This window comes from Argentina silus, assembly GCF_951799395.1.
Source record: "Argentina silus genome assembly, chromosome: 8".
Lineage (NCBI taxonomy): Eukaryota > Metazoa > Chordata > Actinopteri > Argentiniformes > Argentinidae > Argentina > Argentina silus.
Window position 1 is genome coordinate 12688899 of NC_139662.1, and position 23952 is coordinate 12712850.

At 40.8% G+C, this 23952-nt stretch overlaps 2 protein-coding genes across 3 annotated transcripts; both read right to left on the reverse strand.

Moving 5' to 3' along the window:
- Nucleotides 1-1715: 1715 nt before the first annotated feature.
- On the reverse strand, nt 1716-11371 carry tbc1d25 (TBC1 domain family, member 25). Of its 2 annotated transcripts, none has more exons than XM_083675057.1 (7): nt 11223-11371; nt 10112-10221; nt 9484-9638; nt 9258-9382; nt 8906-9094; nt 6752-7027; nt 1716-6431 (listed from the first exon to the last, which is right to left on the reverse strand). In XM_083675057.1, the coding sequence occupies exons 1-7, from the start codon at nt 11265-11267 to the stop codon at nt 4710-4712; spliced, it is 2622 nt and encodes an 873-aa protein (XP_083531183.1). In that variant the 5' UTR covers nt 11268-11371; the 3' UTR covers nt 1716-4709. The 2 variants fall into 2 exon arrangements, with proteins under 2 accessions (XP_083531183.1, XP_083531184.1); XM_083675058.1 differs by lacking the exon at nt 11223-11371 and adding an exon at nt 9792-9856 and having other exon boundaries at nt 10112-10197.
- A 709-nt stretch (nt 11372-12080) lies between these two features.
- nt5dc2 (5'-nucleotidase domain containing 2) lies at nt 12081-21978 on the reverse strand (the record flags this gene model as incomplete). Its single annotated transcript, XM_083676041.1, has 14 exons — nt 12081-13599; nt 13761-13825; nt 14009-14149; nt 14887-14973; nt 16642-16723; nt 17369-17470; nt 17565-17667; nt 18308-18368; nt 19413-19541; nt 19767-19860; nt 20366-20421; nt 20531-20605; nt 20793-20977; nt 21615-21978. The coding sequence occupies 14 exons, from the start codon at nt 21976-21978 to the stop codon at nt 13338-13340; spliced, it is 1806 nt and encodes a 601-aa protein (XP_083532167.1). The 3' UTR covers nt 12081-13337.
- Between the last annotated feature and the right edge of the window lie 1974 nt (nt 21979-23952).

The following is a 23952-nucleotide window of genomic DNA, read 5'->3' on the forward strand; positions in this document are numbered from 1 at the left end:
GCCCTCTCTCTCATGTGCTGGGCCTGTCTGTTTCTCCTCTGTGGGAGTGGGGTGTAGGCTGGGAAAGCTGGCTGTGGACCTGCTGCCTCCATCATCAGGGCAGCCTGATCCTCTTTACACTCCTGTGGACATACAGTGAACACACTACAGGTGCAGTCTCTAGAATGTCTCTATGAATGTATTTGGCAAGGGGAACCCTAATTCTTTTACTTTTCTGAGAATAAAACCATTCAGTTGTCTTGACGATAACATACGAATACAAACAAGTGTACAATAAACATGTCACCCACGGATGATGGAGCGCCCCTCCTTGTGTGTGTTTTCTCCAATGTTTGAGTCGACGCGTGCTTGAAAGATTGCATTCGAACTTTAAGCGTCCCTTAAGTAAATTATTCCATTCCGTTCTCAAACGCGCTGACGACAGGTTTTGTCAACCAAATAGCCGCAGGACTCCCCCGGCATTGCGACAATAATTGTCATTCAGTCACTCCTTGAACACAATTTCTGTTAGATTGAAGAAATTCGTCCCTTTTCATATGGCAGTGCACCAGCCGAAATAGCTCAGTTGGGAGAGCGTTAGACTGAAGATCTAAAGGTCCCTGGTTCGATCCCGGGTTTCGGCATCTGATTTTGTTTTGCTTCATGTCAATGCCTAATGTAATCCATTTGATTATCAGAGGTGGAGACGGTCAGTACAAGCTAGTACACCATCATTCTATGTTAATTAAAAATTGCCGTTTTCGTATGGGGCAAAGCTTCAAAAGCGCCAAAACACAATGTTTTTTTCTACAGTAAACATGATATAGCGTCCCTCCTTGTGTGAATTGGCAAATCTATGTTTTGTGGATTCATGCGAGGGAGAATAATTTCTCACGAGGAGATGCACATGTCCGAAATGACATGGTTGTAGCTCAAATGGGGTTGTTGTCAAATATGCTTGTTCAAAGTTTGGTGGGGGACAAAAGGTCTGATAAGCAGAAAATCTATTTGGCAAACTTAAAAGTCCTCATGAGAAACGTGTTGCAGGGCCACTAGAGCGTATACCAAGTACAGTATACGCTCTAGATAAGAGTGCAAGTGTATAGTCACCCTCTGGTCCCTATGTGTTTGATTTTTTAAATTCATATTGGAGGAGTGCACACCACACATGCGCAGTAGGGTACCAGCTGGCTAGCTGAACGATGCTATTTTTCTTCCTTATTACCAAACTTCATGAATACTCCATCCACAACTTCAATACAATTGTGTAATTAAGAAATGCGCTGGAAAGAAACTTGAACATTATTTTTGGATTGTTTTGTTGAATAGTCATGACTGGTTTGAGGCTGAAAAGTTGACCTATATTATTTTGAACAGTTTTGTCTGGATTTAAAATTTGTTGATGTGTTGATGACATTTTTGCATTTTAGCTAATTTTAAGAGTGTCATAGCAAAGTGTCTGAATAGTTATGTACATGAGGTATTTCTGTATTTCAATTTTTAATAAATGTACAGAAATTTAAAAAAACCTGTTTCCGCTTTGTCATTCTGGGGTATTGTGTGTGGATTGATGGCAAATTCTTTTAATTTATTCCATTTTAAATTTAGTCTATAACACAACAGAATGTGGAAAAAGTGAAGGGGTCTGAATACTTTCCGAAGGCACTGTATATTGTATGTGATAGTGATAAAAAATGTATTGTTTTGTGAACACATTTTAATGAGAAATACACAAGTCAAATATTGGGTTTATTGTACAAATACACATATTGCTAGCATTCCGTCCAGCAAGTTTAATAAAGGATGAATATTTAAATAGATTTATAACACAAGATCATACAAAAACAAATAAATAAATTATAGTTATATATTGTTAAGTTATTTTTCAAATCACTCAAAATCACAAGGACACCTCCAAAGGATTGCCATTGTTATAACATTGAAACAGAAGCACTTTAAAGGGGATTCAACAGCAAGAAAAAAGAACACTGGAGAAGAATTGCAAAGCAGTTGCATTATTTTCATTGAAAAAAAAAGTTTCTGCCAAACATGATCTAATTAATCATGTGGAAATAATGCAGAAAATCATGGTTATGTTGGTCTGATCCGCTAAATAAGCAGTTTGAGCATACAGTATTTACTAGCCATGACACCATCTACACCTAGTACACTAAGTACAGTATAGACATACTTCATATACAAACAACAATGATCATCTCTATTTTTTCGTCTTAACCTGGTATTAAAATGATTTCAGTCATGTATATTTTACTTCATAATGTGAAAATAATTCAAATTGGGTTTGGGCCTTATTATTATAATATAATAATCATTGTGTCCTTCATGCTTCGACTTTAAGATTGGATTTCCCTTAAGACCACTATGGTCCAACACTGATCTCAGTGCCTTGCATGTTTCTCTTCTCACATTGAACAAACACAAACTTGTCCAGTGTTGTTGTACTACACTCAGGGCTACATCAAGTCACAAGCATCATTTTCGGCATTTACATTTCACCTCACCTAAAACACCCATTCTCACTGCGCTTGTCTCATACAAAGCAAAAGGACTGTTTGGGTAGGTCCCATAAAGGCATACATTTTTATTCGGCAAAAACTGTACTGGCTATAATAAATAAGTTGAGCCATATGAAGATAAGCATTTGATTAAGCCTTTGTGGTGGAGAAAATAAGAACAAAAAAAGAAACGCAAATCAAGGCTACCAATACACAATAGCATTTGGTGATAATGAGGCACTTCTCTGCAAAGAGGCTGGATTTAGGTTAATTCTACACTATGACCTTTGATGTCCCATGATGTACTTACTGCTGCCACAACTGAATTGCCAGTGCTATACAGTACACACACAATTCCATTAACTTTACAGCTGAATGTTTTCCTCAGAGTACACTTAGACCAATTAATAATACCTGACAGGAAAAGACATTTTATCTGAACAATGTTAGCCTGAACGATATAGGACTTTTTAGCCTACTGTCAGAAGAAAACATGAAAATGGAGTGGCTCGTGAAAGAGCCATCGTAAACACAATCTAATCTCTTCATGAGTAGGCGCATTCACCCGAGCATTGGTATGGAAAATCAAAATAGTTGATTGGCATATTCAATTAACAAACAATAGAAGATTTCAGAAGTGGGGGCATCTGAAATAACCATCAGCTGCAACTGCTGAGAAGAAGAAAAGAAAAGACAGTGATGAGGGACCAAGAGGTGGACATGTGCCAAATGTATGTCTTCGGATTATAAAAAGACAAAGCAAAGAAACTTAAAAACTATTTGCTGCTGCAAACTGGGCCACCCACTGAATGGTCAGGGAAACTGGGTATTTGTCGAAAATGACATTTTAGTGACTGATTAATGAACAGACTAACCACTGAAAAAGCAAAACATTCACATTCCGATTCTTCTACAGTTTATTTCATAATTAATTGCAATCAAAGTGAATTGATAGGATCCCGGCACCAAAACCTACGCAGACTGACCATGAAACTACTCAACATCAGTGGGTTTCTATAAGGCCTCTCATAATTCAACATAATTCTTATTGTCATTAAAATTCCTATACTACACAACATGCTTCATAATGTCTTTGGAAAGAACAACTTCATTTAATTTTTATACTAGACAGTGAGTTGGCAACACCAAATGATATATAAAGTTCTGCTGATAGAATAGGTGTCATGTTAAGATGATCAAGACAATACAATTACTAAATGATTAATGAATATAAATGTACAAAACATGGCCTGTCATGTCCTTTTAATCACCGCTATGTTAAGATAGGCTTTTAGTTGACCGCACATCTGATGCATTCTCATGAAGGGGGCATCTTTAAGAGAATAACAAGACCTATTTATTTTCATGCCATCGTATGCTATCATACTCTCACTGGCAAGCACCCACAGCTCATTCCACTCTGAAGACCAGATAGATGATTGGCTAGATAGATGATTGAACCTGCACTCTGCAGCCACCCAGCCTGCTGCCCTGAGTCTAGACTCATTAGCCAAGTGGCAGTGTTGGTTTTATAGCTGTGTGAACTACAGTTCTTTGATCAAGACACATTTATGGCTCATCCAACATGGGGTTATAAACACCATGGTCCAAGTTAACCATTGGCAACAGGTATGCACCAAGCTGTCCAGCCCTGGAGCCTCATTCCATATACAGTATGAGGGTTAAAAGTGTTTAAAACTCAGTGACTCCCAAAGAATTCCAGAACACTAGAGTGATAAGTGTTTAATGTGGCATTTACCTAGCAACAATACTTTGATTGGCTACAAAATTAAGCATCATAATTAATGCATTTTTGGTGAATAAAGTCACCCGTGGGCACTCTAGAATGTTGACAATTTGGGTGACTTTATTCAACCTCAGCACTAAATGAGTTAAAAGGAAATCTTTGCAACTAAAAGAAAAGGGGAAAATGAGATATGGTGAAATGGTCAGAACTGGATGGAACAACACATAAAAATAATCTTGAGGAGGCCTTCTCTATCTAGTTCTATCTTCTAACTTGCAAGGATTGCAAGGCGAGAGGATAGGATTACTGAGAGGATAATACAGGAAAAAGAAACACAGGTAATGTTCCAGTCTAATCTGAGTGGTCTAAAATGAGATGAGCTACAAACAGAGGGACAGAACATCTAGAATAGGCAATAAATAGTCATTATGTGTGTGTGTTGGGGAATGGGAATATAATGAAATAAGTCAGGAAGAAGGAGAGAGGGAAACGGGAGACGTAGGGGAGGGTATGGTGGCAGCAAGGTTATAGGTGGAATTTGGGGAGGATGGCTGTGGGGATAGCAAAGGGGTAAAGATAGGCCTGGCGGAGGGGGAGTGGAGAGCAGCACTGGCTGTGGTAGGGGAGTCTGAGCTGACCTCGTCCCCTTCTTCTGAGTCCCAGACCTCACTTTGCAGGTAGTCTGCAAACAAGGCCTTGGCGCGCTGCAACACCCTCCCAAGGTTATGTCGGCGAACAAGGCGGTCAAAGTGCATGGCCAGCTCGTTGTAGTCCAAGCTGTTCTTAACAATGTGGTCTCGATGCTCCAGCAGGATGGACAGGCACAGGAACAACATGAAGGGATTCCCTTTGCCAAACTCTTGAGGCGGAGGCAGGGAGCACGGTTTGATGGGGGCGTTCTCTGGTTTCATCAAATTTGGGGTGTTAGCCGGGGTGCCCGAGGCTTTGCTGCAAGGAGAGGGGAGGTTGTTGGAGAATGACTCTCGGGCTCTCCCGAATGACAAAACGGGGGAGGAGAGCAAAGATCGATTTTGAGGATAGGAGAGTAATGGAGAGGAAACCAAAGACTTCCCGGTGGGAGTGGCGGGCGAGTTGGCTCCGGTGCCGTGCTGGACCAAGGCAAAGCCTCTGGCGGTCTTCTCTGGTGATTCTGCCCTACCATTGGCTAGAACGGGGGAAGTGTACTTCGGTGATGGTAAGTCTGGGGAAGCCCCTCGCCAATGAGACGGTGAGGGGGAGGACCCCGGAGACAGAGAGGAACCGGTTTTCCAATCAGGCATGCAGGGAGGAGACAGGGAGGCGGGGGATGCTGTTTGTCCATTAGGAGAACTCCTTCCCTCAGTCTCTGGAGAGGTGGATTTGTCATCATCCTTTATCAGGGGTACCCTCTCCCCTGGGTCGTCTTCGCTATCCTCTGTGGCCTGCCGGGTTGGTGGAGCTGATACATGGTGGTGCAAGACCTCCAGTTTGAGAGGACTCTCTGCTGGCTCCCTATCATCCATATCAAAGCTGTCCTCGTTCCGGGCACTGTAGTATTTAAACTCTCCAAAACTGGTCTGTTTCTCGAAGGGAGGGACAGGCACCATATCCTTCTCCTTTCCCACATAAGGCATATCATAGTCCCCCTCACCCTCTTTTCTGGGTCCTCTATCCTCCCTCTCCCCTGCCTCCATGCCAGTCTTTCTCCCTCCATCTGCCTCCTCTCTCGAGGGCCTCAACATGTGCCGTCTCTCTTGCCTCTCTTTTTGCACCCCTCCTTCCCCATCATCCCCTGTGAAGGCAGCTCCCTTTTCTGTGACAAAAGTCTCACCGTCTGTCTCTAGGGGTGGCCCAAAAAGTTCTACCTCTGTTTCTGGAGGGTCAGGTGGCAGGGAACTCCAGGTGACTTCCAGCATCCTAAGGGCATCATCGAAGGCAAACTCCCGTTTAAGTTCCAAGAGCAGCCAGCGGTAACAGAAGAATAAGTCATCGGCTCCACGAGATACCAGATACGAATAGAACTCAGGGTCTGAATACTGCAAGAGCAGCTTGAGGTGCTGGAACTTGATGGACATGAGTTGACCATCAGGTCGGAAGTTGCCCTCCAGGCGTTTCATGATGCCACAGAAACAGATGAACGCGTGAGCCTCATTGTCCATGACTGCAAGTATTGGAGAGGCGATGTCACTCATGCCTTGGCAGTATGACACCTATGAAAACAAACCATTTTCAGGGGATCAAAATAAATATTAATTTTCTTGAAGTTGATTCATGTGGCTAATGTCATCATCAGTTCTGCCATAGAGAACCAGGATTAATGTTTTAAGCCCGGTTCGTGTAAATCATGAATAATTTGCTTGATATATCCAGACAAATAGTCTACAGGCCTGATGAAGACAAACTGGCTACATTATCAGTTATTGCAGAACAATGACCGAATGGGCCTATAATAACAACATTGCAACTAACGGCTACTTTAATGACAAATAGTATGGATTGTGAAGAGAACAGAGAAAATAGATCTGCATACCTGTGGATGTGTAATGGCAAATGTGGTGAGCAGGTCAGTGAGGGCAGTCAGGTGGGGACTGTCCTCTGAGCCAGCATAATAAGGATGGGCCCGATCAGTCCTCAACACATCCTTCAACACGTTGCCCCTGATGAACTCCAGATCCTCTGGACTGGCCCTGATTGCCCACTCCCCCTTCAACCGGTCGTACTCTCTGGTCTTTCTCTTCATGTAGTCCATCCTCTCCTGGCCAGTCAACCCATCAGGGTACACATTCAGCAGGTACCGCCACACAACCTGATCACCATCCAGATATGAAGCAGGACAAAGAATAGCCATTAGTGATCTGTGTGTAAATGGAACAGAATGTGTCCATATTAAGATTTTTTTCCAGATGAAGTAAGCTGTAGTTGGTATTATGCACCTTTGGTTACCTATTACTGATTTGCTTAAAGGATAAGTTCTGAGTTTTAATAATAATAATAATGTAATTTATTTCTATAATGCTTCTATTACATACCCAGAGCACTTAACAGTTAAAAAAATAAACATATAGGTACAGCACAGAATAGGGCAGCATACAAAGTAAACATTTCAAGTTTTAAGTATATCAATATACAACAATTTTGGTCTGAAATAAGCAATTTTGTAAAAAAAAAAAGAAAAAAAGAAAAAAAATAAAGTCATGGAGATGAGTTCTCTACCTGCCCCCAGTACACCCTGTTTTGTAAATAGTGCTGTGCCCTCAAGGCTGTTATATTACAGCCTGCTTCATTTGTTCCACGATTGTAGATTCACTTGACTACTCAAATTAACCTCTCCTCCTGAACCTATGCTATATGTGTAGGCTATATTGTAGCAACCTCATGATGGGTATAGGGTGGGCCGATGCCCCATGGTCCGTCCTGGGTATGTAAACAGCTAATCTCTCCCACCAGCCAGCTCTCTCACCGCTGAAATTAATTGGCTGATGTCTCAGTCCATCGCCATCGAGCGCAACCCTTAGAACCTCCCTCAGTGTGCTGCATTCCTCACTGGACACACACACACACACACACACACACACACACACACACACACACACACACACACACAGCGCTGCAACACTGCATTATAATGCTGATATTTGGCTGCAAAACTTGCTCTCACCGTAATAAAATTGACTAGTGTTGATTATCTTGCTTTCCCTATCATCCCAGAACCGCAGAGTGTGAAAAAGCGCAGGTTAGAAGATTTTTTTTCTAAAATCGTTTCTCAGCTATAGTCAGGTTAGCCATGTTACTTGTACCAGTACACGTCTCGATTACCAAATGTAAATATTTAATCACGCTCAACACTCAAGCTAAAATAGCTTTAGTCACCTATGTCCGCTAATTTCCTTAATGGAAGATCAGGTTTTTACTGGTATTCTGCAGAACCACAACATACATCGTCCAACTACTGCCTTTGATGGCGTGTCTCTACTTTGTCTATCTGACTGAAGGCATTAGTGAACATCCTGTTAGCTAGCGGAAAGTAGGCCATCATTACAGGACGCTAGTGGAGTTACTCTTGCTTGCTATTAGCATGAGTGTGATATGTGAAGTCATATGATAAGTCCTAACCGGTTACCAGGCTCCAGGCACTAGCAATTCGCACCTGGGGAGGAGGTTATGCTTGTGCTGGTATCAGAATTCTCAAACTGGTATACCTGCCTGCCAAAATAGCTGCGACACTGGTAATACCTTTAAAAACAAATTTAAAAAAAACATGAGCGCACTCTGATCAAGGTAGTATTCTATCATGTGCTTGACACACATAAAGCCAGTTCTTGGTGCACAACGCACACATGCACACACTCCCATCTCATAACTTATAGCGTCCTACCTATATGGTCTGTTTTGAATCTAAAACGTTGCTATACTGGGGCAGTTGCGTGTTTTTTTATTATTATTTTTTTTTTTTACACCAAATCCTCTGCCATGACCAAGTCAACAGGTAAGACCTTCCACCGGCCCAACCCTAGACGAGGTTAGTAAATAGCCAATGCCTATTGATGTTAGACAGAGATGGGTGAACGGAATATGAACGACAGTCATCCGATTTTCTTTTATAGAAATCTTCATAGCTCATTTAACAAACAAACAAAATCATCCTCCCCTAGTTTGAACGGCCGCCCCTGCTTTGTAACTTTACCTTGCGTAGAGAAGGCTCCACCCCGCCATGATAGATGCGTAGCCTCAGCTCCTCAGGCCGGGACAGTTGGCCCTGGCCATTGAGGTAACTATGGAACTCTGTGTCGCTCAGAGGGGGCTTGAAAGGCTTCACCTCCTCCCCGTATGTCCAGCTCAAGGCCTGCTGGACTCTGGACAGCGTTCGACCCATCTGAACAGAGTAGGACACAAGAGAGATTGAGCCTGGGGCATAGAAAGTAACAGCAAAAAACCTAGAACTTGAGCAGTTGCATTAGCAGAAGGACCTGACTCAAGGCAGCAGTGACTGGCTGGTAAAAAAGATGGCTGACTGGGTGATGAACGTCATCAGTAACCTGGGACAGCAGGGACTGGGTGAAGGGGAGAGCAGCAGCTGCCAATGACTTCTTCTCCCCAGGTAGCTGATCAGAACCAATAACATCTTTGGGGCTTATTATGTCCCAGTCCTCCATCACGGGACCTAGGGGCAGAAAATACAAAGATTGACAGTTAGGCTTACCAAATGATCCAAGCGAAGGCCTTGACTATGCTAGTTAACGTTTTAGCTACATGTTCTCTTACTGTCTTCAGACGGCTTAATGTCCATCTTGAGCTGTAGATAAGGTTTGGCTGCACTGACAAACGCAGCATCCAAATCCCAATCAGACAGGAGGGAGAGATACACTTCCACACCTCCGCGGTCCCGGGAGAGGTAACTTATTCCAAAGTTCCTTTTGCTAATTAAAAAACAAGATAGGAAAACAAAATACATATTGATTTCCAATGGCTTATTTACATTCTCAGTGTTGGAATAGACCATTCCATCAAATGTCCAGAATCTGTCTCGTCTGTGAGATTTAAATTTGGAATTTGAAACCACAGAAGCAGACCTTTCTCTTTACTTGACTCACTGTCACCATCAAATCACTCTTGGCAGGCAGGTCAAGCAAGAACTCTGCAGCCATAATGAAATAACAAGCACAATTGTCATTGAAATTATTAACTGTAGTGTGGCGTCAATTCATATTAACTGATTAATTTATTAATTGACCAGGCAACCATCAATTAATCAATTACCAATAACTTAATTCTGACCCTTCTCTATTGACATCATGTTTATTCCAAAGTAAGCCTGCATTCTATTATTCAGAATTGGGTTTGTCATGTCAGTCTGGGCATCAAAAATTGATCATTGTTGATAATTCCTTACCCATTTAACTCAAAGGCTCGGATGAGGATATGTTGCAGCACCTCTAGTGACGTTATCTGAGGATCAACAGCAAATGAGCGAAACTCCACTGGCAGCATCCCCTCACATTTCTGAGGAGAGTGAGAAACAATCATGTCTACATAGCAAGCATCACTGTAAATATATGAGGTGGGTGAAATAACCATTGGGTCAGAGTAGGTTCAATAAGACCTACTTTGATTGGGTCGTATTTTGCTTCTGAGAGAATAAACACAAATGGTCACTACCAATCTTCCGCCGTAGATTGAAGACCCATGTCTTCAGGCTACATCTTAACGGTCCCTCCTAAAGACCTCTTCACCCCTACTACCCCCCTGTACAAGTTTCTCTCCTGTTAATAATTTTAAAAAAAATCCTTCATCTAGCATTTTGACTGCCTATGGCACCTGTTCTGAGCATTTATTACTTTATCTTATGATGACTGATGGACAGATGACAGATCACTTGCTTAAACAAATGTATTTGTTGTAAGTCGCTTTGGGTAAAGGCGTCTGCTAAATGCCATAAATGTAAAATGTAAATGCTCCACTTTCCTGACGCTGACGTGTCGCCTGCACCCACTGACCCGAGGCAGCGAGACAGGCAAGGCTGTTTACTTTTTTGACGTCAACATGGCTTCACTAGACAGTCTATAACTGTTTTATAAATAGCTATGATACACCAACCAGCCACGACACTCGTCTTTGAGTCACGACTCACTCACTTGCGAGCTACTAGTTGGAAGCTAGCTAGTAACGTTAACTAGGTCTTTTTTCCAGTCTCGTACCTGTGCGCCAGCTGGTTAAGAGTCAACATCAATCATGTCGATTGTCATTGAGGAAGGCTGAACATTTCATTGTCCATCGCTCGCCGATGTCAACGAGCTAGCTTCAATAACAGGCTAAATAAGTCAAGCTAAAAACAACAACGCATCAGTTTGTACAGAAGTATATAGAGCTGGATTAGCTATTAAACATAAATCTATCTAGGGCTAACTAGCTATCTAGGTGGTTTTATCTGTCAAGCCGCAAAGGTAGCCAGCCAGCTAGCTAACTTCATCCATCATATCCACATCACACATTTGATTCCTCACCTTGACTTTGACACGAACTACCCCCCTCTCCTCCTCAGCTGCCATAACGAGGAGTCGGCTTGAAAAGCAGATAGCTGTGTTTGATTTTTTTTTTTCATTACATAGGCATTTTCAAAAATAAAACACAACGATTGCCGCAACTCATGTTTTTTTTTCTCTTGCAGCTGTGCTTTGTCCAGCACTGTTGTGCGTCTGCAGTGGAGAAATGTTTCCTGTTTGGCGAAGGCGAAAGTACTTTCAAAGTAAAAGCTCTGATTTTCACACGGATTTGTAATTCCTTTAACTTTTCTGTGTCGAGACCGACTATTTAATCATTGGGCAAGTCTGTAATCGGAGGACACATTTAATTACAGTCACGTCGTCAGTTAGAGGTAAACATAATAATAATTTGCAGGGTATTGAATGGGTTCTCTTATGGGTCAAAATGGCCTAGCTATAAGTCATTCATTTTCAATATTATTAACTCCAGTAAAACGATTTTGAATAATTTAACGGAGTACATTTTCTAATACTATTGGTTAACCCTGGGAGTATATCATACATAGCCATATCTGGATATCACTCAAACAATATCTACCTGAAAATTAAGTTTGTATAATTCAATCATATCATATGTAACATTTCTTACTCAGTATGTCTGAGTTACTATTACTGACACTTTTTAAATACACTTCTTTCAAACTGTAAAATTAAAATAAATAAATAAAAAAAACAATGTCAGGGACATTTGAGGACAAATGAGGACTTTATTTTTGGGGAACTGCAATATCCGAATCTGTGTGTGGTTTGATGCTTCATTACTGTTACAGCGACTTGAGACAGGATATTACGTCGCATACACATTACATCATTCAGTAATGCCAGAGAAAAAAAAAATCTTTATTATTTATTTATTTGAAATTCTGCTAACAGGATAAACAGCTTGAGATGCATTTTCTCGTTTACGAAGTTGTCCTGGGTATGAAATTCCAGCATTTCAAGAAATACATTAAATACTATTACTATTGCCCACTAAAATTAATATGACCACGACTATTGGTATTCCTAATAATACTAACAACAATAATAACATCTCAATATCTATCACCATCTATCACACCCCCCCCCCCCCCCCCAAGGAAAACAAATACAAAAATAATGTAAGGATAGACTGCCTCAACCACAACTTATTTTCCAAAGCGAGGAAAGGCTTGCCTTTTCATAATCAGTCATATGCACTGGATGTCAGCGTTTTAGGACACCAATATCATGTTCCAACATCTAACATTGAGCGTGACACTCATTTAAAATTTTACTGTGATATTGAGAAGAACAGACTGCTTTAGGCATATTTACAATCTAGAAACAGAAAATGTCAGTGCAGCATTTATAATGTTCATTGTGTTCTGTGTGTTTACCCGCCAACTGGGCCACTTTAGTGTGGTTCTGGTCACACTAAACAATTTGTTGAAATTAATTGAAAGTCACGATTCAATAGTATATTCAATTATTCTAATTATTATTTTTTTTTTTCATGAAGACTACAAAAATAGTCATTAAGTTGCAGCCCTAATACAAACACTGGACTCCCATCACTACCTGCACTAGCAACCCCACCCCCAGACTCTGTAACTAACCCGTTGAATACTGCTACTGTTGCTACTATAACACTCTTGCGCTACTATTGCGCTATGTGACTTATGAACCTGTGAACTGTCAGTCTTGCATCTACTGAACCTCACTCATTGTCCATAATCTTGTATTATACTGTATGTATTGTCTGTTTTGTCTCAATGCAGTATGTGTTGGTGAATGTATAGCTCCCCACCATACTGGAAATGAATTCCACCAGCCTCGGTTGTGTGGCACTAAAAGGATCTTGTATATCTTTTACAGTCTACAGCTACTTCCCCAGGCATTCCTCACGATTCTCCTACTGTTTTGGTTTACAAACAACCCAGTAGGTGGCAGCCATGATCCACACTGACCCTCCAAGTCTGTCTGTAGTCTACTGTGCTACAGTTCCCACAATCTCTTTTTCAGTTTGTGATCTTAAACAAATAACAGGGGCCATTTCCTTTCTGTGTTAGTTTGAGATCTGTAACAGATCAGTGAGACATGGGACCTGTGGCCCTCTCAGCGGATGTGAGCCATCTCCTCTAGGAAGGGCGTCTTCATGCAGCCCGTACAGAGCTGGTCCATCCACAGGGGGGCCTCGTGCTGCAGGGGGGTGCGGCGGGGGTAGAAGGTGTAGGAGAGGTCGTAGTTCAGCAGGCAGCTGAGGGACGCCATGTAGATGTCGGAGAAGCGACACAGGCGACGAGAGAAGTAGGTTGGATTATGGCAGGTGCGGAAAATGCTGCCAAACTGAGGGTTGAACAGGTTCTTTGTCACAGCTCTGAGAAGGGGAACATAGCAGGAGGAGTCAGACGAGGTTTACTGGTCTGTTCTTATTGGGTCAAGGCAGAAACTTCAAAATACACTTACACTTATGTATTTTAGGCCGTATAATATATCTTGAACGTGTTGTTATGTAATATGCACTTAAATCTGACTCACATAAGCTCTTCCCTCTCCCTTAACCAATCCAGCAGAACTTTCTTTGACTCTGGATCTCGATGCGTCTACAAGGAAACAAAGTCAGGCAAATGGTCAACTTAAATACTTCTCACAACATCCCACAAGAAAAATAATACAAGGACAATATATCCCAAGTGGAGCATGCACTGTACATCTTAAGCCTACTGCTTTGACCTTCTATTCCCGTTTTCTATACTGGGAACCAGCTCATAACGGTGTTAGGTTACCTGCATGCGTTCTAACAGGCCGGTGAGTGCCTGCAGCCAGGTGAGGCTCTGGGCGTACTGCTCTGTGTTCACCACCCTGGTCTCCACCTCCAACTCAGGCACAATGGCCCCTGTCCTCCAGCCGTGACGCAGCATCAGGTCCTGCAGGAGAGTATCAACAACTAGCCACAGCATGCCACAGCTAACTTACGTCTGTTCAAGCCGGCCTTACTTCAGTTGTTTGGATGCAGCTTCTTAATAGCATTTATATTTTTTAAGCTATAAACATTTGGAGTTGCAGTCGTTCACATGGGTTTCAATGGCTCTGATAAACTTGCAATGGTATTTCAAAACACTCTTTCATCTTTTAAATTGAACACACAAATCCAACATTACAAGGTGCAACCCAAGACTCACCTTAATATACATGCTTTTTTATAAGGTTTATACAATCTAAACTATAAGCATCTACATTTGCAATGGTTAACATGATATGTATAATGGCCTCAAGCTGGCGTTACATTGCTTCTTCTTGAAGATAGCTCTAAGCTGTAACTCCCAAATAAACATCTTCCACTAACATTGATATACTTTTAGCCTGATGTAGCAAACCTACACAGTTTCTTCAGGTTTATCTCTGTTGTTAAAACTCAGACAACTTATCCTTATCATCTGTGAAGGAATTACTGTGTGTTAAAGCATGTTGTTATGGTTAGGCCTAATTCAATGTGAAACAACACACTGCAAACTTGACTAAACTAGCTCTGTTGCACTTGCAATGTTTTTTTAATGCAACTACAAAGAGAACTGGCTGAATGCCTCCAGTGGCAACACTTCAAGTGTTGAGAAATCCCATCCACACAGGTTGCCACATCAACCAAACATAATGGATGACTCACTGCCAAGTCACTGTACAGATGGTCTCCAAAGTAGAGCACCTTGGATCCCCTCCATCCTGACAGCCTTAAAAAGTCAAACAGGTTTCCCTGGAACAAGGAGATAAGGTAATGTCATTATAGAAAGAAAGGTAATACAAAGTTAATAATAGTTTAAAGTAAAAAACCGATGTGAAACTGTAAGGTAGAAAAGGACTGTTAATTGCCAAAACTAAATTATTCATGTCTATAATTATGAGGTCATGGTCTTAGCAACAAACTGCCTTTACTAAGGATCTAAGTGCCAAGTGTTGTTGAGATATTCGTAATTCGAGGAAAGGACTGCATAGTGAGCCTGTCCAACTGTGAGGCAACACATACAGTATGTCACAGAATCCAAATGGCACTTTTCACTACTTGTTTTCTAATATTATGATGGTACTGTGCAACAGTGTACTTCTTACTTGTAATATTCTACTATGTTTTTCTAGATAAATAATTGAAAAGAATACAAGTGTTGAAGTGGGAAGGATATAAACATCAAAGACGTGATGACCAGCAAACTCTCTTCACAGACTTGTGCCAGCATTTCAGGGCCAGCAATGTGAAATCAGCCACATATCATTTGGATAAAGACTTCCTTCCCTAAGGGGGCTTTTTCATTCACGTCTAAACATGTCAGTCCAATCCTGCGTCATATCCTTTACCCAGTAACAAGATCAAACATATTGGAAATCACTGTAAACCTCACAGATGACCAATATTTAGTGCAGAAGTAGTGTATGGGAACATTTTGCAGTTCAGTGAGTCACTACACAATTTAATCCATTACTTCAGCCCTTTGTTTAGTTGAAATATGTGTTTTCCTTATAACTACGACAAGGAGTTTGTAACTGGAACTACAGTTTTTCCTAGTCAGATCCTGTGGACAGGAACAATTCCTGTCAGTATGCCTATATTTCTAAGAGATTGCATGGCCAACCAAGGTAAAGGTAGTCCAATGAAAAAAGTGACACTTTTGCACCTGTAATGGAAAAACCAGTATGTGTAATAACAACAGATTATGATCATTTATTGTGTTAGCATACATTCCTTTACTAATTGTACTGTGTGATTCTTTCTTTCAAGTAGTACTAGAACATTCCAAATGTTAACCTTCTAAACAGTGACATGATCCTGTGGCACCCTAGGGGGTATCATGTGCTGGCCTCCCCATCCATTGGGACCAGTAAACTTGGGCTCCTGCCCCAAGATACGACCCTATGACCAGGCCAGAGGGTAGTTGCCTGGTCAACAGATGGCAATCCCTAATTTAGTGTGACATTGTGTGACCTTGTATTTACGGCCTGTATCCACGACCTGTGGAATTGACCAACCTCCCCAAATTGATGACAGGAGCAGTTGAGAAAACACATTAGTGTCTTCTCAAAAGTTCAGACTGTCCCTAAGAGATAAACAAGTAAGACTTCTAACTACAGGACCATTGTTCTCCAAAGCTGCCCCCAGGATATTATCTAGGACTGCTGTAGATCATGCCACCTGTTTTCAAGGTTGTCTATTGATATATGCCCATGATATATGACCAAGTAATGCCTCCATAGTGTTCTGAAAACACTACTTGGCTATTTTCATGGAATATTTCAGGAATTTACATTCTCTGAAAAAAACTGATTCGGAACATTATTCAAATACAAAAAACCCTACAGCCTACTAGCTAGCTTTCTTCAGGACGTTACACTCAAAATATATGTTACTGCTGTATATTGTGACTGTCCTTACCTGCTTGTAGACCTGCCCCTTATCCAAGCTCTTGATCTTGTCCCACTGAAGGTCCCCATTGCCATCCAAACGTCGAAATGGTCTACCAGGAGAAAAACAGAGCCTTTCATTCAGCAGATGCAAGTGGGTGTGTACGTGTTAACGGGGGGGGGGGGGGGGGGGGAATCACAACAAGGTACTTGGGGCCCTGTCACACTGTAGCTTGTGATCTGTGAGTACAAAAGTAAGTATAAGTTTAGTGCATCAATTTATGATTTTTGAAAATACCGTAAGATGGGATTTGGCCATCTGCGTATCTGTGATTTCTACCCTCCTTATATATTCTATAACATTTATTCAGAGAGTATAGAGAGGAGGAAAACGACGAAGGGGGATGACAGGACAGAAAGCTTGGGTCCCGGTATCAAACCCAAGTCTTTGTGTCTGTTCCATGTCTATGTCTACATGTGGGTGATTGTTAGGTGGGCAAACCTGCTAGGCCAAACTCCAGCACGTAGTAGTGTAGATTTTGAGATACAAAAAGTCTCAGGAACCCATGTGCATTTTTGGGCAGTACTTCATTATTGTTGAGCACTTTCTATTGCCTTTTTACATTTTACATTTTTAGTATACCTAAGATACAGTATGTGTAATGCTCAATTTTATGTGTGTGTGTGGGCCAGTGTTTAGGAATTGAGATATTTCTCAGTTGGGGAATATAGAGATATAGAAAGTTGCAGAGACTTACTTGACACAGTCGTTGAAGAAGTGTGGTTTGTCAGCTTGAACAATGACCACATCAAAGAAGTCCTTCCAGTCCCTCCCCACCATGTACTTCATCCCTTTGTCTCTAAACCATAAAGAGAATAGAGACAAGCACCAACAGCGTCAAATCTCTGATTTGGTCTCGTGTTAGTTTGATTGATGGTAAAACTGTCACTTACACAAAGCTAAAGGGGCTGTTGGTTATGAGGAAGAGCTTCTTGCCATTGCTGACCAGACGGTGCAAAACTGCATAAGTCTCATCTCCTCTGATGATGTATTTCTCTGTGGGGGAAGAGAGTTGACTCAGACTTACATTGAACTTGAAATTCTTGAAATGTTCTACATCCGTTGGAACACACTGTCCCAGGAAACTGGTGCCACTGGGGAATGGTCTTGTAGCATTTAAGCAAAAGATGAAAGCATTTAAAGCAATTTTTGAGATACTGCAAGAAGTACTGCAAGATGAGAGAGAGATAGAGAGAGAGAGAGAGAGAGAAGAGAGAGAGTGAGAGAAAGAGAGCACAGTATAAAAAGAAAGTTGAACTTCTCCCTCTCGATTCTTGCCAAATTTGATTTCTGGTAATCCAATTTTGCCGTCCAAAAGATTTGAACATTAATTTGAGTTCATGTCACCTTTATGACTGCTTGCACATCAACTGCAAAACTGTTGTACCGCCAGTCATTTTTCTGACCAATTTAGCATTTTTTGCATGTGATACAAGATTGTTGACCAATGAAAAGATACCTCTCCTGTACACATTAAATTTGCAAAAATGAATGCAGATTTTCGGCTTGAACCGGAAGTAAGTTCAATAAACTACATTCTGACGGCATGCTATGTTCAAGTTGGTTGAAATCCTTATGATAAATATTTTTATGCAAAAATGCAAAGACTTATTATTATCATGAGAGCATATCTTACCCAAGTCTTGTGTTATCCACTTGTACATGTAACCTTTGATATGGACCATTCCAATGGCATCCTGTTAAAATAAACAGATAGCTTTAAGCTCAACAGCAGCTAACTTTTTACTTTCACTGCAATCAATCTTCTTGCAGTCTCGCATACAAAAATATTTTTGGCAATTGACTTTTGTCACATTTCCCACAAGTTCTGTGCTTCAAGTGTCTAAACCTAGAGTTTCAATTGTGAGTTATTTCCACTTATTGAAAATTTAAAATAAGTGGCAAGTAAAAGTGCCTTCTCTGCAGTTGAGAAAGCCAGTGAACATTTGAAGACTTTATTTGGGTAGCTTCCTTTCCCGGAATCTGGCCACTCACATACCTCTGTAACTGGGCGGCACATTCTGTTCTCATACAGTAGTGAGTTAAAAACAGCCTGAGTCAGCAATAGAACAAAACAAGCCTTCCTATACACGTGTACAAATGATAATTTTTTTCTTCTAGCTGTGTTTATAAAATAATAATGCAGAAGAAACATTTTACAACCTCAATCAGTTACAATTTACAGTACAAAAAAACAACTCCAAATATGTATAAAGAGAATTTATAATCTGGGTGTGAAGTCCAGTGGTATGGAACTCTTGGGTACCAAGAGACAGATGTGATGTGTCTCACCTTGGCCTGACAGCATTAGAAGAGAGCCAACAACAGACTTGGTCTTTGTCTCTTTTCTCATGATTAAGCCTTTTCATTAGGCACACTGAGCGTGAGTAAAGCAACTCTGAGCATGAGTAAGCAACTCTAAATTTGAGCGGGGGAGGAAGAGAAGGAGTGATTTGGCATACTGACTGACGGCATGGAAAAAGTTTCCATGTAACACAATTTCCTGACCAATAACAACACTGGTTAAGCAGAATTCACCTCAGCAGACCGACACTGACTGGTGAAACTGTCCAGGACATAAAGGTTTTGACTTCAAATGTTCTAATTAGTATTTTTGTAAGGAGCCTCCTCTTTGCAGAAACACAATTTACAAACAATTCATTTCAAAGTACCTAACAATATATTTGAGCTTAACAGTGCCAGAACATGGTAGTATGTTTTGTGGCTGAACGCATGCTCACCGAAACGTCTTTGTAGAGATGAACAGGGTCATACTCAATGCCATTGGAGATGAAGTATTCATTGGTAGCAGCCAGGAGAGTCATCTCTGGGATGGAAAAAACATCCATGAACTGCTTCATCATAGGACCCTGGAAGGTAGCACAATGGAATAAAGCCAGAACTGAACATCAGGAACAAACTCAACATACAAAGAATGGTATTGGGGTAAAGCTTTATTTCACAGTACAATTACTACAGATAACTACTTGGTGTTGCTATGAAGTTACTTGGTATCCATAATTACTTTCTGACAGCTTCAGTGCTCTTGAAAACAGGGACATATCAGGATATTGAATAAGGCAGTGAGGATTGACCTTGCCATAGAAGCCGCTGACTTGGTTTAAGGGGACGTGGTGAGTTCCACCGTACAGCCCCAGCACCTCGTCATCAGGGACGGGCTTCAGACCCCTGGAGACATCAACATGTCCCTTAGTGCCTCACTACTAAACCCAATCCACCACAGCAATATGACAAAAATACAGCGTAGACATCATAATACATTTCTTACATAAGAATTTCATTGTGACAGACATGCATTTCATTGTTGTTAGTATGTTGTTGCTTCGAAAATAACTTTATAAAGAACTGATTAGTGCTTATACTTGTAAACTACAGTAAAAGAAAATAGTCTGTATTACTGGTAATAACTCGAAAATGTGTACAATGCTTATAAATGTGTATACATTCTGAAATACACATTTATTAATAATGAACACACTACTTATATAAAATGTAATGCTTATTTATGAAAGTGATTTAATTTTTACCAATATAAGAGTCAAAACACTAAACTAATTATGCTGAGGCATACAATATTTGCACATTTTAAAGTATTTATGCTAGAAGCACTACAGTGTATTGATCAAAAGCACCATATCATTGATTAACCAAGCAAGTCTTAACAGTCTCTTACCTGTACACAGTCCCAAGCTGGATATAATGGAAGGCGTCTATTTTCATCAACAATCCCTGTATGAAAAGGATTATTTCCATGAAATGTATTAAATACAACAAATCTTTATTCAGGATCTAAAAACTGAAAAACATTTGACACGACAACTTTTTAAAAACGAGTTACCTTCTGAATGTCATAGTGGAGTCCACGTGCAGCAAAGTTGGGGATGTAGTCATACTGTTTGATACCTTCAGGATACTGATGGAGTACAGTAACATGCTGGTTACATGCTGGTTACATGTCCAGTTGTTTGGGTATACCTGTCACTGTATCATATACCATTTGGCACTATATTTCAGGCATTTAAACACGATTGATTCTTAGTAATATGCACCATGAAATCCATTAAGGAAGTAAAGAAAGTGAAATAGTAATCTAAACAAACTTTGTAGTGTTTAACAAGGAAGTCCCGAGCAGTATTGTAGATCATGACATCAAGATCGTTGGAGTATAGGGCGAGTGTATAATCGTAGTCAAAGCCATAGATGCACACTTCGTCCAAGTCAACCTCATTGTTGGCATAGATGGTGGAAGGGTTGAGTAAGTTACATACACCGGGAGGAATTACATCTATAGAGAGAGAGAGAGAGAGAGAGAGAAAGAGGGGAAAGAACGAAATACTGAATAGTGGGAAGGTCAGAGTTGACAGTTTTGGGGAAACTTTGGGCAATTATACTTCTTGTAATATTTGCATGATTCCATCAGTCCTCTTTTTATATTTATATACATATATCCACAGTGGCTTCGGAAAGTATTCGGACCCCTTCATATTTACCACATTTTGTTGTGTCATGTCAACAATTTAAAATGGATTAATTAATATTAATAAATAATACTCTACATACCATACCCCATAATGACAAAGCAAAAACATGTTTTTAGAATATTTTGCAAATGTATACAAATTGAAATACAGAAATAACTAATTTCCATAAGTATTCAGACCCTTTGCAATGACGCTCCCACACCACTACACCACCTCCACCATGAGAAGGTGTACAGGTATTCCTAATAAAGTGTTCAGTGAATGAGTGAGTGAGTGAATGTGTGTGTGTGTGTAATAATGCAAATGCTATAGTGATAACATCCAAATCTGGTACGTATAAGCCTCTGAAAAACAAAAACAACATGGGAGGCTGTGTATTGGTGATAGCACTTGGCAAAACATATGCCAAAATCTTTGACATTGCATAAAGAAAAATCTTACCGTGCACCAGCCGTTTTACTTCAGTATACTTCGACCACAAGTTCGCCTTAGGATCAATGGGTGCTGCTGTGGTAGAAGAGTATGCCCTTCCAGACACGACAAGCTCCTCGTTTCGTTTATTGCCCACGACTTGCCTGCGAGTCTCTGGTGATGGAAGGGTGGATGTGGACCCTGCAACTCTACCTGGATTTGACCCACAATTGTGTCCATTTTCGCAACATTGTCCTATTGGAGTGGTCGTACCGCTCGATGCCACGCCACCGCAATAAGCTGCAGAAGTTGAGAAGGCTTTAAAAAGTGACGTTGTTTTGACACTTTTCTGCCATAACTCAAGGCTCAGCTTTCCTAGCTGTGAGCAGGACATTTCACTAACGAATTCGCGCGTCAGAATGTATGAAATATCTTAAGTTATTTGATTTATCTTTAGGTTATTTATACCACTAGATGATAGTCAACACCCATAGAATTGATGCAGATCAGAATGCAGAATGCATGCGCCCTCACCCAATCAAACACTGATGATGACGTGACGGTCTGTGTTCTCAGAGCGCCAATAGTGGTACTCGGCCCACCTACTTCCGGTCAATATAAACGTTATAAATGAGGATTTCTTTAATCCGGCCGTATCATATCAAAGTGCCATATCTGGACTGCATAGAACACATATAATAGACTGTACAAAACTATTTTTCAATCATTTCAATTAATCTCTGGTACCACTCTACTCGCCACCACTTCTAGAATGCAGATTACATTGATGGCATTTAGCAGACGCCTTTATCCAAAGCGATTTACAACAAATACATTTGTTTAAGTAAGTGAATCATCTATCCAACAGTCATCATAAGACAAAGTAATCAATGTTCACACCAGGGGCCATTGGCAGTCGTAATGCCAGAAGGCGTTTTAATTTTTTAATTGTTTTTATTATTTAAATTATAATTTAATTGTTTTTATTATTTATTAACAGGAGAGAATTGTACAGGGGGGTTGTGGGGGTGAAGAGGTCTTAGGAAGGACGGTTAAGATTAAACAAATACATTTGTTGAAGTGAGTGACTCATCTATCCATCAGTCATCATAAGATAAAGTAATCAATGCTCGGACCAGGTGCCATAACAGCTCCGGTTAACGGTAATTTATTTAAGTACTATTACTTAAATTCTACGACACACACAACATCCCAAGAAATGCACATGCGGCCGCATTAGAGACAGTAATACTTAAGATGCAGAGAAATGGAACAGGCTCGAAGAGAAGCACCTCTATGATGATACCGTTATTATACACTAATATATTTGGGATTGAGTGAGTGGTGAAGCCTGTTCTCCAGTCTGAGTAAATTAGTTTAATCTTGTTTCTAGTCAGAGGGATATTAGGAGCTGTTTGTTTTGCAAGTGGCTATCCTGCCTTAAGTCTGTTCTCCAGTCTGAGTAAATTAGTTTAATCTTGTTTCTAGTCAGAGGGATATTAGGAGCTGTTTGTTTTGCAAGTGGCTATCCTGCCTTAAGTCTGTTCTCCAGTCTGAGTAAGTTAGTTTAATCTTGTCTCTAATCAGAGTGCTATTAAGAGTTGTTTGTTTGGCTATCCTGCCTTAAGTAGTTTCTATTGGAAGCCAACTGTTTGAAGTCAATTAGCTGTGAAGTGCTGTCAATCTCCAGTGGGAGGGCCTAAACACTATCCTGCCAGGTATTTAACTCCTGCTCACCCTGGAACAGCCAGGAACTGCTCACTCTGCAACAGCCTCCTGACACGAAGACATAGGAGTCTATCGAGGAAGGCCATACTACTAAGTATTTTAATTCTACTTTGATAAAAAAATTTAAAAAAATAATAATAATAAAAAAAAACATTACCCTGAGTGTATTGAGCCTACCTATATCCTACATTTCCCACTAACCCTCTCCCTCTATACCGGCAAAAAATCACAATGTGCTTTCTCCCCATTACTGTTATTTCCTACATCAGGAGGACACATCGACGCTACACCTCCACTTGCAACCCTTCCAATCTAATCTACCCACCATGCTCAACTGACCATGACCTCACTGTCACGGGAGAACTTTGGAACTGCCAATCAGCGGTCCGGAAAGCCTATGCCTGCTTCATGTCTCTCCACTTCCTTGCTCTCACAGAGACATGGATTACACCGGATAACACAGCTACTCCGGCAGCCCTCTCTAATGCCTACTCCTTTTCTCATTCCCCTAGACCATAGGTGTCAAACTCATTCCATGGAGGGCCGAGTGTCTACAGGTTTTTGCTCCTCCCATCTACTTGATTGATGAATTAAGGTCACTAATTAGTATGGAACTCCCCTCACCTGGTTGACGAGGTCT

What these genes read in the sequence shown, in the direction of transcription:
- tbc1d25 (XM_083675057.1), bottom strand. Translation starts at nt 11,267, where the DNA reads ATGGCAGCTGAGGAGGAGAGGGGGGTAGTTCGTGTCAAAGTCAAG. An exon ending in CGAGCCTTTGAGTTAAATGG is followed by an intron (nt 9,639 to 10,111) that starts GTAAGGAATTAT and finishes TTTTTTAATTAG; the next exon opens with CAAAAGGAACTTTGGAATAA. An exon ending in TTGCCATTACACATCCACAG is followed by an intron (nt 6,432 to 6,751) that starts GTATGCAGATCT and finishes TTGTTTTCATAG; the next exon opens with GTGTCATACTGCCAAGGCAT.